We start from the raw sequence: 12,932 nt of genomic DNA, 5'->3' as shown, positions 1-12,932 counted from the left end.
TGGTGAAACGTATCCACAGTTCCGTATTTTGACCAAGAACATATGTTTTAAACCTCTCAGCCCATCCTGGATATTCATTCAAACTCATCAGTTTTGGGGGTCGATTCAAACTTCCTGTTTCGCTTTCGCTTAATAAGATACTTTGTACACTCGGAGTTTGACCCGTTACTAATGCCCATTGATTTGATGGTAAAGCATTTGCTTGTGAAGATGTAGATACTGGAGATTCGGCCCATGATGGTGATAGACTTGTACACGTGTACTTTCCACTATCAGGAGCCGGTGTACCCCACCATGAAGGAGTAACTCCTGAACTTGTATATTTACCACTGTCTGGGGCAGGATTCCACCAACTCGGATTCATCTTTGACAAGAAAAATAAATTCTATGTCAAAGTCACAAAGGATGATTGCCACCTGAAAGATCACACAGCCGAAGGATCCTGGTCGAAAGATCTGAGATCACAGAAACTTGTTAACAATAAACAGACCACAATCGAAAGATCAACTACTGTTCGAAGGATCAACAGTACTCGAAGGATTACTGTTGAGTCTTGAACAATAATTTCGAAAGATTCAAGAACTCGAAGGATTCCCTTTTGAAAGATCCTTATCTTTCGAGTCAATCCCTATCTTTCGGACACTTATCTTTCGAATAGCTAACTTCCGAAGGATCACACTTGTTCGAATGATCAACAGTGTTCGAAGGATCACTGTTGACTTTCGAGCACTGGCTTCGAAAGACTCAAAATCTCGAAAGATTCACACTTGAAAGATCCTTATCTTTCGAGATAAAACAACTATCTTTCGAAAAGATTCCCTGATCGAAAGATATGTTTCGAACTTCGAAGGACTACTCGAAAGATGTTTATCTATCGAGCTGTCACTGATCGAAGGATTGTCTTTCGATGTCGAAGGATATCTTTCGATGTCGAAGGATATCTTTCGAATGAGCACTGACACACTGACACAGATGTGACGGGTTGGTGAAAAGGTGATGGGTAGGTAAGTCAACTTTCGGCAGAATGGTATGGCAGGCTGACAACTTTCCCACCAACCAAGATTTTCAAAGGTAATTTACCCAAAAAGGAAAACTTAACCCAGAAACCGGTGACCGGAACCTTAACCGGAATATTTGCCGGAATTCACCAAATCACTCAAAAACAAGTTTTCAAGTTACCCAACCCCACTTTAAAACACTCCCGGTTAGTTTAGACACGTTTTTACTCAAAGAAAATGCAAGAAACCAAGTAAAAACAGGTGCAAAACCAAGTGTTTCAACACACCACAACTTGTAAAAACCCGGTTTTAAACAAGGTTAAGAGCCTTAGCTCTGATACCACTTGTAGGTCCCTTTTCGCGGAGGATTACGAACCTAAACCTTGTTATACAAACCTACTAGCGAGTGCGGAATCCAAGCTAGCAAGCAAACCGAGTTAGTAGCAAGTAGAGAAACAAACACACAAAGATTCACCGATTAACACTAGTCGTATTAATGCAATGAGGGTTCGGTTACAAGCTCAATGTTTACAAATCTAACATGTAAACTCTCAAGTGTGTGTGTGTGTGAGTTCTGGACAGAATGCTCTCAACACTCTCTATCTCTCGGAGCAAATGGCAGAACACCAGAACTACAGAACTAACTCACACTCAACACATGCATGGGTATATATATACCCAGCTCAGCAGGTCTGCTCGAAGGATCCGAAAGATGGGCCGAAGGATCATCTTTCGGATACAATGCTTTCGAAGGATAAGCAGGGACCTCGAAGGATAGTCTTTCGAGGTCTATCGTTCGAAGCATATCTTTCGATGAGATCGAAGGATCCAAATTATCCTTCGATCTCTACATCATCCTTCGATCAGAACATCTCTCAACATACAATCTGTTGTCCAAGTCAAACCGGAGGATGGTTGACTTGGTCAACTTACAACACAAATCAGGACATCGTTACATAAGACCGAATACAGACAAAGTACAGACACAAGTGCACCAACAGCCGACAACAAACCTCCACCACCAACCCTCATTGGCCGCTAGAACCCTTTGCCACCATTGGACCCCTATATTCACTCACAATAATAGTCAACGGCACATGGCCTGGTTGTTGGATAGCACCATCATCACGCTGTACGAGGATACATATAAATTATCATATCAATGGCCGACAATGTTAAGTATGGGCATGTTGTGATTGGACCAAAACTGATCTAGCCTATAACTCAACCAATGGCACACAATAATCAATCAACATAATAACACATAACCACCACAATTTATCCTCCACAATACATCAGCACGAATTTACATGAACAATTATCCTTTATAAAATATCATAAACTAATGAAGTCATCAGATTCCGAATCACCTACAATCTTAACTCTAGACATCATCATCGGTTTTCACATATAATAATATGATCGATCTTATCATCATTCATATGAAATATCCATGGCACTAACCATTTACATGCAAGTATGACATAGTGGCCGACCATATGATGTTTATTTAGTTGGCTGCACATGCTAAATTGTCAACAATTGTAGGCATCCTAAATTAATACACCATGTAGGTAACTGCTCAAACTAGGCATACGCACAGGTATTATCAAATATTCACATAACCAAGATCAATTAAATATGATTTATGAGGACATGAATCACTAACCACCAACCAAAGCTGGAATGATGCCTCGAGGGGGGTCTCGATGTCCGCCGACGTGTTCCAGGAACGAGAGGAGAAGGGTGTTTAGGGTTTTGTTGAATAATGTTCTCGCATAAATGTTTAGAATAATATTTAACTAACCCACTACTGGGCCTAAAGCCCATTCGGTTTTCGGTAGTTAGCAATGGACGAAAACACTAAAGTGTTTTCGGTCATTGGGTGTTTTCGGGTGGGGCATTTGGGTTGGGGTGATTTTGGCCAAAGGTTCCTTCTTTTTTTTTTATTAAGTGAACTATCATTATCATCATGCTAAGCATATATCAGTTAACACACTTATATAAATTATATGTTGCACCTTACATATATATATATATATATATATAAGAGCACATTTTTAAGACCCACCATATCTAACATATCAATCACAATACGTTTCCTCATATCACAACATGTATAGTTACAAGTCAAACAGTTAAACAGTTAACGTCAACGTGTAATAAATGCAAAAGTGTAAGTCAAAAACTCGAATTGTCACAACAAGGCCCAACGAGATGGCAATGCGCGTGATGTACGCCCTCGTACAACAACGACTCGTCCTGTCGATGGTACGCCCCCGCAAACCACTAGACTAGGCAGTGACGGAGGGCACACGTCTCCCCCATATAAGACAATACATATAAAATAGACCCCCTGATTGCACCATTAGCGACTCTGCTCGCGCGGCGCAATAGAGTTGGTAATAAGCCTGTGCAAGTAATGGAACATGGGGTCTTTGATATATTAAACCCACGACTTCGAGCGGCCAATGCGACCCCAACCGATCACTTGCCAGAACCTGACAAGTGTCGAACGGGGTAACACATGGACGCCCTCGGTTAGAAGAGGTGTGTGTTTCTTCCAATGTATAAGTGTCATTGTGCACGACAAACTCTCTCAACGACATTTCATGCCAGTAACCCCCTAAACGAAAACTGACCTCGACCCACGAGTGCTTGGGGTCCTGATCCTCCTCAGCAGGGTCTGCAGGCCTGGGAGCGAACTCGAACGATGCTAAGAACTCGCACACCATGACCCGATACGACAAAGGGTATGCCAACTAGAACAACCTGTGACACTTAGAATCCATTTCATATACAAAAAATAAAACAGAGTAACAAATAGAGTATACCTGTTCCACAGAGTATCATGTCTAATATAATCTCGGGCTCTCGCCTCCTCATTGATGTGCGTGAAGTGTGTTATATTTTAGGTATATATTTTAAGCCCTTTTTACACTTTTTAGCCAAGTTTTAAATTTATAAAACACGATATTTACTAACACTAAATACACATATGGGCAAGTGCACCCATCGTGGACGTAGTATAGTGTTGGTAAGATACCGAGGTCGTCTAAGGACACAAGAGCTTTTAGTACCGGTTTATCCTCAACGTCTAATCAAATCAAAATGTTAGAAAAAACATTTTTAAACTAGAAAAATAAAACTAACTAAAATGCTGAAAATAAAAATAAAAATAAAACAGATAGACAAGATGAATCACTTGGATCCGACTCCTGTGTAAAGTAACCTTTGATTATTTTCGCACTTTTGCACTTGTTTAAGAGATTATCTTAGTTATTGTAGTAGGCCCCTCTTTTGAAGGTGACGTTACTCTCAACCCAGTAGTTTGAGTCAGCAAGGATACAATCCTAAAGGGTCGGATTATTGAAAGATAATTAATTAAGTTATTAATGCATAATGTGGTAGGCCCCTCTTTTGAGGGCGACGTTACCCTCGGCTAAGTAGTCTGAGTCAGCAGGGATACAGTCCTAAGTAGTCGGGTTAAAGTTTTAATAGTAGTTTAACTTATGAGGGGATCAAAGAGTTTGGACCCCCGCCATCCAATACCTGTGCGTATTGAAGGAGGTCCTACTAAATTTGATCCAGGTCCTTTGCAGGATCTATACACTGAACAATGGCAAGACTCTTACCAAACCGTTTCCTTAACCCCCGACCAGGTAGCCAACATACCTCCATATAGACCGTGGAGATATGAATGGTGAAAATCTTTTATTTTATATAGACAGTAAAATAATGCCATGACACCACGGACAAACGATAAGGAAGAATCACCTTCAACATAAGAAACTAGTAATTAAAGTCATTAATACAAAACCAATTAAAAAGTGCAAAAGATTAAAATTAAAAAGTATTACACTAAACACTTGTCTTCACCAAGTGATGTAAGAGACTTAGGCAAACATGGCCTTTGATTGTCAAGAACTCTTACGATCAATCTTGGATCCCGAGACGACTCACACACTCTATGATGGACAATGGATGATGGTGGTGGATGATGGTGTTGTGATGGTGGTGGGTGGTGGATGAAGTGTGAGAGAGGTGGTGTGCCAAGGGATGAGTTGCAAGAGCTCCAAACACTCCTATTTATAGGCTGAACAGAAGCTCGGGCACGGCCTCGTGTCCACTGGGCACGGCCCCGTGTCCATCTGACTCTCTCTCTTCATTAATTGTAATTCGCAATTACAATAAATGCGCCTGCAGGAGGTTTGACCACGCCCCCGTGTCCGCCGGGCACGGCCCCGTGGTGGGCAGTAGAAGCTTCTATGGGTTTGTCTTTTCTGCTGCTTCTTGGGCACGGCCCCGTGCTTGCTGAGCACGGGGCGTGTTCAGTCTTCTGTCTTCTTTGTTTTGCTCGGGGGGTCGGGCATATCACTTTTGTTTTCTTTCTTGTATTTATGTTAGATTTTGCTGTCTTTTTGCTTCTTTTGTTATTTTGAGCTCATTTAATCCTGAAAATACAAAAGAAAGACAAAAGCACGCTTTTTCCAACATTAGTACTAAAAAGGGTTAGTTTTAAGCCACAATTGATGTAATTTATATGTTGTATTTTGTGCACATAACTCATCCACCTCCTCCAGGGCCGTCCAATCGACGGCCGCATGGCCACCGATCTCTATCTCCCGAAACTTTTCACATCTGTGAAAAGCCTCGAACCCATCCTCGAATGCTAGATTAGGACTATCTAGCAACGTGTCAACATCTAGGCCACCGCGCTCATGCCCCCGTCCACGTCCTCTACCACCGGCCCCCGCCCCTGCATGTCCTCCACCACCCTGCCCTCCACCGCCACCTCCACCCCATCCTCCACCACCCACCCTCCACCCCCGCCACCTCCGCCTCCACCACCCTGACCCTGCCCTCTCCCGACAACGTCAGCTATATCAATCTAAAAGATATATCAATTTTTAATATTATCTTAAAAAAACATCTAAGAATAGTTTTTAATTTGTAATATTAAATATAACTTTTTATTATATTTTAAAAAAATATAAATTTTTTTATATGTTTTTAAAAAATTGTGACAATAATTTTTTTATTTTTCATATTAAATATAACCTTTTTATTATATTTTTAAATAAATATAACAATTTTTAATATTTTTTTTAAAAAATGTAACAATAATTTTAATTTTTACATATTAAATATAACATTTTTAAATTTATTTTTAGAAAAAATATAACATCAATTTCTATTTAAAAATATAACATTTTTACAAAGAAAATAAGATTTTAAACATATTTTTATATTTTAAAAAACAGAAAAGAAAAAGTAAGCGATTTTGCCCGTATACGCATTGTATAGGTCCATACAGTTAAAAAAACATGAGGTTTTGATGTAATACGTTGCATATAGGTCCATACGCATTGTTTTACTTCATCGGCAAACGAAAAAACCCCTAAACTATCGGCCTTTAAACCCAAAGTTCACACAATTTCTACGCTCAAAATCAAAAATTGAATTTGTATAAATGATTAGGTTCGGAGATACATATCTTACTTGTCTTTAAACTTGAATCCAAACCGTATGTTCTTCTCCGTATGTGTAACCGTATGTGTGTGTATTTGGATCGTTTAAGATAATAACCCCCTACTAATCAGCGGGTTATATCCTTTTGCTCTTTAATACGAATCGTATAGGCCAATACGATGCATGTAACCCCTCTACTTTTTTTGAAGTTTCAGGGGGGGGTTAATATGCATCGTAAAGGTCTATATGATGCGTATTACATGCCCTGAATTTTTCAAAATGACCCTCTGGTTTTTTGAGAAATCGGGGGGGGGGGTAATAGGAATCGTTTAGGCCTATACGATCGTATTAACTTGAATCTTTATATTTACCGTGTTTTTCTCAGTTCGACGCGTATACGTGTCGTATTTTGACGAATATTTGTGTATTTTGTCATTTTATGAAGTATACCTTCTATAGGCCTATACGACCCGTATAGGGCTGGCGTAATGTTCCTGTCAATCACTTAATGTCACTGTTGAGTGACAGAAAGCAACCTCGTACTTAATACGTATCGTATAGGCCTAAACATGTGAACCCTATCTGTTAGCGTTGATGGACAACCTTTTACTAATACGCATCGTATAGGCCTATACGATGCGTATTATAAAGTTATCTGAAGATAGTGTCAGCGCGTTTGACTGACCTTGGAAATTGAATTCACCCTAATACGGGTTGTACAAGCCTATACAATCCGTATTGATGGTGTCGATTTAATTTTGAAAAGTGTGACAATAATCCGACCCATGTCGATACACACACAACATTAACGTGAGTAGTCATATAAATGTAATTCATGATTGTAACCCCAGACCAACATGGGGTATGCTTGGCAAAAGTAGCTGGTAGCTGTAGCTTTTTTAGATATATTTAAGTGTTTGGTAGAGTAGCTGGAGCTTTTAATAAATGTATAAAATGGCCAAAATGGACATAACTAAAAAAACATAACTAAAAAGTTCAATATCTTTAGAGGTTAAAATATTTATTAAAAGCTTGTAGGTCCTTCTAAACGCTACTAGTAGGAGTGTTCAACTAAAAGGTTCAAGCCCCTAACCTAAAAACTTCAAGCTCCTTCAACCAAACAATGCTTTTTAATTGAGTAAGAGCTTTTTCTTTAAAGATTAAAGCTAGAAACTCCATGCTAAACATACCCGGTCAACCCGAATGCCGGTCCATATGCTGCGTGAGCTAAATGAATGTGCATTGGATCTAATCGTAATTTTTTTTCTTTATGGTTATTTAAATACGACTCAAGAAGTCAAGATACAATATGCTAAATCATTATTTGGTGAAAATAAAGCAGGACCTAAATGGAGGGAGCAGCCATAGCTCTGTTTGCCTTACTCTATTTTCATAAATGTTACGCTGCTGAACTCGACGAGATTTCAGATTCAAGGTTTCTGACATATGGAGATACATTGGTCTCTCCAACCAGAATTTTTGAACTCAGATTTTTTCAACCCGGTAACTCTAAGAACACATATCTTGGTGTTTGGAACAAGAAAATCTCTGTTAGAACGGTTGTTTGGGTTGCAAACAGAAACCACCCGCTTCCTGGTGAATCACTGCTTGTGTTAAAGATCGCTGATCAGGGAAATCTCGGCCTCTACAACAATATCAGCATGATTTGGTCATCTAACACAACGACATCAGGGAACGCAACTGCAAAGCTTCGGGACAATGGAAATCTAGTTGTGGTTGATCAACAGGAGAGGGTTTTCTGGCAGAGTTTTGATTATAGGGGAAAGGAATGGTATCTAACACCATTGGACAGCAAAAATGGATCAGAAAAATTTACCAAATACTCTAATGTAAAATTGCCAGACACAGAAAATACCTGGTTTAGCATGAGCATGACTCTGGAAGAATGTAAAACAAAATGCTTAAAAAATTGTTCCTGTATGGCTTATGCAAATCCAGACCCCGGTGTTAGACGAAGGGGCTGCGTGCTTTGGTTCAATGACCTTCTTGACATGCGAGTGTTGCCTGAAGGCCGTGCGGGTCCGGATATTTTTGTAAGGATGGCCTCATCTGAGTCAGGTAACCTCCAATAGTATGTAACATGACCTTCTACTAACGATGCAAATTAACTTCGTTGCTATGTTAATGTTGCTCAGAATTTCCATCACATTCCAACGAGAGGCAGGGAGGGGCAAACATTAATGTCATCAACATTAATGTCATCTTAGTTGTAATCATTCCCGGGGTTCTTATAGGCATCATCTCTACATGGTTGTGTTATGCACATTGGAAAAGGAATCATCCCAAAACAACCAGGGAAGGTAAGAATTTTCATAAATTCCCCAGTAAACAGATTATCCATGTGTGAAGCCTGTGTGCGTTTTCGTAAGTGTAGGGAAAATCTTGAATGCCTCTACTAGCCTTGAAGAAGAAATGGAGCTACCATTATTTAGCTTCTCTACGATTGCTAATGCCACTGCCAATTTTTTATCTGACAATAAACTTGGACAGGGTGGATTTGGAGCTGTTTATAAGGTAATCTCTGTACAAGAATCAATATGAAGGTTCCATAACACTGAAATTGCATTGGAAACATCCTAAGTAGAAGTAGCATTGTCATTCCTTATGCATAATAAGAAAACTAATCTGATGGCTCTTACCAAAAAAAAAAAAAAAAAAAGATAAAAAAAGAAAAGAAAACTTAGGCAGGGAGGTCAACTTTTCGGTTTGTATAGTTTTTCACATTGCAATTGGTGAATCTCCAGGGTATTTTAGAAGATGGGCAAGAGATTGCAGTTAAACGTCTGTCCAAGTATTCAAGTCAAGGACTTGAAGAGTTCAAGAATGAAGTCATCTGCATTTCAAAACTTCAGCACCGGAATCTAGTGAAGCTACTTGGTTGTTGCATACATGGAGATGAGAAGTTGTTGGTATATGAATACATGCCAAATAAAAGCTTGGACTCATTTATTTTTGGTAGGAATCATATATACAAAATAAAAATTTTACAGTATTATATTGGTTAAAATTTAGGAACTTTTTATACCAAGAAACTAAAACTTACTAACCCAACATGTTGGCCAGACATAGCTCAAAGTCTGCTTCTTGATTGGACCAAGCGCGTCAACATTATCAAAGGAATCGCTCGAGGACTAGTTTACCTACACCACGATTCACGATTAAGAATCATCCATAGAGATCTTAAAGCTAGCAACATTTTACTAGATCAGGATATGAACCCTAAGATATCAGACTTCGGCTTAGCTAGAAGTTTTGGAGGAAATGAAACCCAAGCAAACACAAACAGAGTTGTTGGCACATAGTAAGACATGGATGATGGAACCAACTACTCAATTCTTTTTATTTATCTTTTAAAAAATTGGAATCCTATAAAAATCATTTTGTTGGGTGCTTGCAGCGGTTACATGTCCCCCGAGTATGCACTAGATGGTCTTTTCTCCATAAAGTCAGATGTATTTAGCTTTGGCATCTTGATACTGGAGGTTCTGAGTGGGAAGCGAAATAGAGGATTTATCGATCCTGAAAACGAAAATAATCTTGTTGGACATGTATGTTTACTACTCACAAACTACACCTTCTTTTTGCAAAGAGTCATGTACTTGAAGTACGACATAATAACTTATATGATCTACATTGCATTAATTAGGTATGGAGTCTCTATACCGAAGGCAGATCAATGGAATTAATCGATGCAAGCTGCGCTGAATCCTGCCACCTTCCTGAAGCTATAAGATTAATCAATGTTGCATTGTTATGTGTTCAACAAAAGGCAGGAGATAGGCCCAATATGTCATCTGTAGTTCTGATGATGGACAGCGAGGGTGAAATGATGCAACCCAAGAAGCCATCGTTTTTTATAGAAAAGGAGTTTCCTGTAGGAAATTTCTCCACAGTTGCTTATACAGGATGTTCACTGAACGATATGAGTATTACAGAGGCAGATGGTCGATAGAGGCAGGATGTTCAAGTAAAGGGAATTGTTGAGTAATGGTGATAAATGGGTGTGTATTATATCCTAAGTGAAAGTAGGAATCATATTACATATTAAGATATTTTTTAGTGTGCACGTCAATTTTGTTATTTTGTATTATATCCCCCATAACAATTTCCTCTTATTAAAATTTAAGGAAGGACTGACTTGAGTATATTTAAGATGAATAACTTTAACAATATAATATTTGCATGTTTAAGACTATGTGGTATTTATATTTGTATGTCTGTTTTAAAAAGGAATAGGTTGGGACTCGAAAATCCTGTTGAGAATCATTCAGATTTGCAGCGGAATAAACATGGGAATTTGGATTCATGCTTGAGTTTCAAAAGAACAAATATATGCAGACTTTCAATGACAAAGGGACAATCCGAATAGAAATAAGAAATGTCTTGGTCCCCGGCAAAGATTGCCGGCAAGTTGTTTATATACATTATCAAAGACGGTTATGTGGTGGTTACTTTGGGCGGGAACAACCGTCTTTGAAACGGTGTATAACCAACCATCATACCTCTTCGTTAATATTGACCCATATACATATAATCCTTAGGTTAATAATACATAACATATAATTAGAATTAAGTTAACATAATAACACACTCCCCTAAACTTAAATATATTTTCGAGAATGCATTATAACACTCCTGTTTGCTTCATCCACCGCCTTTTCAGCTTGCTTAAAATCGAATTTCCTTCTTTTCTGCAACCCTTTCATTCCATGCCAGTCATTCCCTGCAAAGAAAGCATAGTGTTCTCTTTCTTGATCCGCAATGCCATCACTCCCAGAGTTCCTTTCCATCTGATCAGCAGCCGTCCCTTGTTTATCATCTTCTTGACTCCGGCTTCGTCTCACGTCCACCACATTCTTTACCGTCTCTTTCTCATGCACTCTTTGTTGTGTCGATTTAAGATTGTAATAGTAAACTAGAATGTCTAGGTACATTGCATACATTAACCTCTTAAACTCTCCATCTTGATACTCGAAACCCATATCCTTGGCAACCACAGCCCATAAATTGTTTTCTGTGACATTTCTGTGTCCACCTTCCCATTTCACCACTAAATATAGTTCAAGTAGGTTAATTTTTCGATTGTCTGATGCATATGCAGGGACAAGCCTCGTTGATATTTCCAATTTCTTCGTTAAAAACCAGTCTACCATTTCATCAAATTTTGTTTCCAGATTGAATTTATATTTTCAAACATAATCAACATCATTTAACATCTCAAGCAATGCCTTACAGTCTTGAAAGTCATTAAACTGCATTGCTTGAAGAATCATAATGTTCCAATCGGGTTCATTTGAAGACAAATTCAGACTTTCGAAATAATTATTCAAATAATCTGTTTTGTACTCATCATGATCCGATCCTCTGTTGACTATGGATTGCCTTTCCTTCATGCCGATCTCATCTTCTTTCGTTAAACCAGAAATATCATTCCTTTTGTTTATTACTGGAACACTAAAAGTGGGAAAAATCCTGCATTTTTCTCCAATGAATTTCACCGTATACCCTTGAATCACTAACTGATCCAGACTCAGTATGCTTCGATCTAATTCAGGGGTGTAGAATGCACTCGGAATTCAAAACTTATCGTTCCCTGACATTATATCTACTGCCCCAATCCCTCTTATGAAAAAGAAATTGTTCTCACCCGTTTTGGTTTCTACTCCAAACATGTTTTTGATTCTTTTAAAAAAGTCTAAATTACCCGAGTAGTGATGTTTAAAGTTTGTGCTAACATACCAGATTTCGGACCACAACCCTCCTTCTGTTCCAGTAACAATGAAATCCAGTCTCTGATCTTCATCGGCATCTTGTTGTTGTATGCCGGTGTTAATGGCTTGACGAATTAATTGAGTCGCTTCATCATTCTCCTTCGTCTTGCATGAGATGATTTGATGACCTGGTTCATTACAATAGTAACATCTCTTATGCAGTGAATTCATCTTCCTTCGTTCCTTCTTTTCATCGGAACAGTGCTTGCAAGGCATCGCAGATGATGATGAATTGGGAACATCATCATCACGCTCAACCGTGGCTCTGATACCACTTTGTTGAGAATCATTCTGATTTGCAGCGGAATAAACATTGGAATTTGGATTCATGTTTGAGTTTCACAAGAACAAATATATGCAGACTTGCAATGACAAATGGACAATTCGAATAGAAATAAGAAATGTCTTGGTCCCCAGCAAAGATTGTTGGCAAGTTGTTTATATATGAAAGAATTGGTAATTCGTCGATTTCTCATTGATACACAACCCTATATAAATTACAAAGTGAATCTCCTATTGAGAGGAGATATACTGAATTAGTTATTTACAATAACTTCCTAATATATAAACATTCTATTACACCCCCGCAGTCGAAGCGAAGGGTGGCCGGATGCTGAGACTAGATCGGAAATCATCAAACAAGACACGCGGTAGCCCTTTGGTAAAAATA

General features: G+C 38.7%; 1 protein-coding gene across 1 annotated transcript; it reads left to right on the top strand.

The window, feature by feature from the left end:
- Nucleotides 1–7,819: 7,819 nt before the first annotated feature.
- Nucleotides 7,820–10,616, top strand: LOC110907101 (G-type lectin S-receptor-like serine/threonine-protein kinase At4g27290). The gene is made up of 7 exons (XM_035979837.1): nt 7,820–8,549; nt 8,627–8,791; nt 8,866–9,005; nt 9,236–9,446; nt 9,555–9,792; nt 9,889–10,039; nt 10,138–10,616. Exons 1-7 carry the CDS (start codon nt 7,820–7,822, stop codon nt 10,441–10,443), a joined length of 1,941 nt encoding a protein of 646 aa, XP_035835730.1. The 3' UTR covers nt 10,444–10,616.
- Nucleotides 10,617–12,932: the final 2,316 nt, after the last annotated feature.

Source organism: Helianthus annuus, chromosome 11 (genome assembly GCF_002127325.2).
Source record: "Helianthus annuus cultivar XRQ/B chromosome 11, HanXRQr2.0-SUNRISE, whole genome shotgun sequence".
NCBI classification, from domain to species: domain Eukaryota; kingdom Viridiplantae; phylum Streptophyta; class Magnoliopsida; order Asterales; family Asteraceae; genus Helianthus; species Helianthus annuus.
Note: the sequence above shows the minus strand (reverse complement) of the source record. Positions and strands in the feature narration are given on the sequence as shown.

What these genes read in the sequence shown, in the direction of transcription:
- LOC110907101 (XM_035979837.1), top strand. Translation starts at nt 7,820, where the DNA reads ATGGAGGGAGCAGCCATAGCTCTGTTTGCCTTACTCTATTTTCATAAA. An exon ending in TCCCAAAACAACCAGGGAAG is followed by an intron (nt 8,792 to 8,865) that starts GTAAGAATTTTC and finishes TCGTAAGTGTAG; the next exon opens with GGAAAATCTTGAATGCCTCT. An exon ending in GATTTGGAGCTGTTTATAAG is followed by an intron (nt 9,006 to 9,235) that starts GTAATCTCTGTA and finishes GTGAATCTCCAG; the next exon opens with GGTATTTTAGAAGATGGGCA.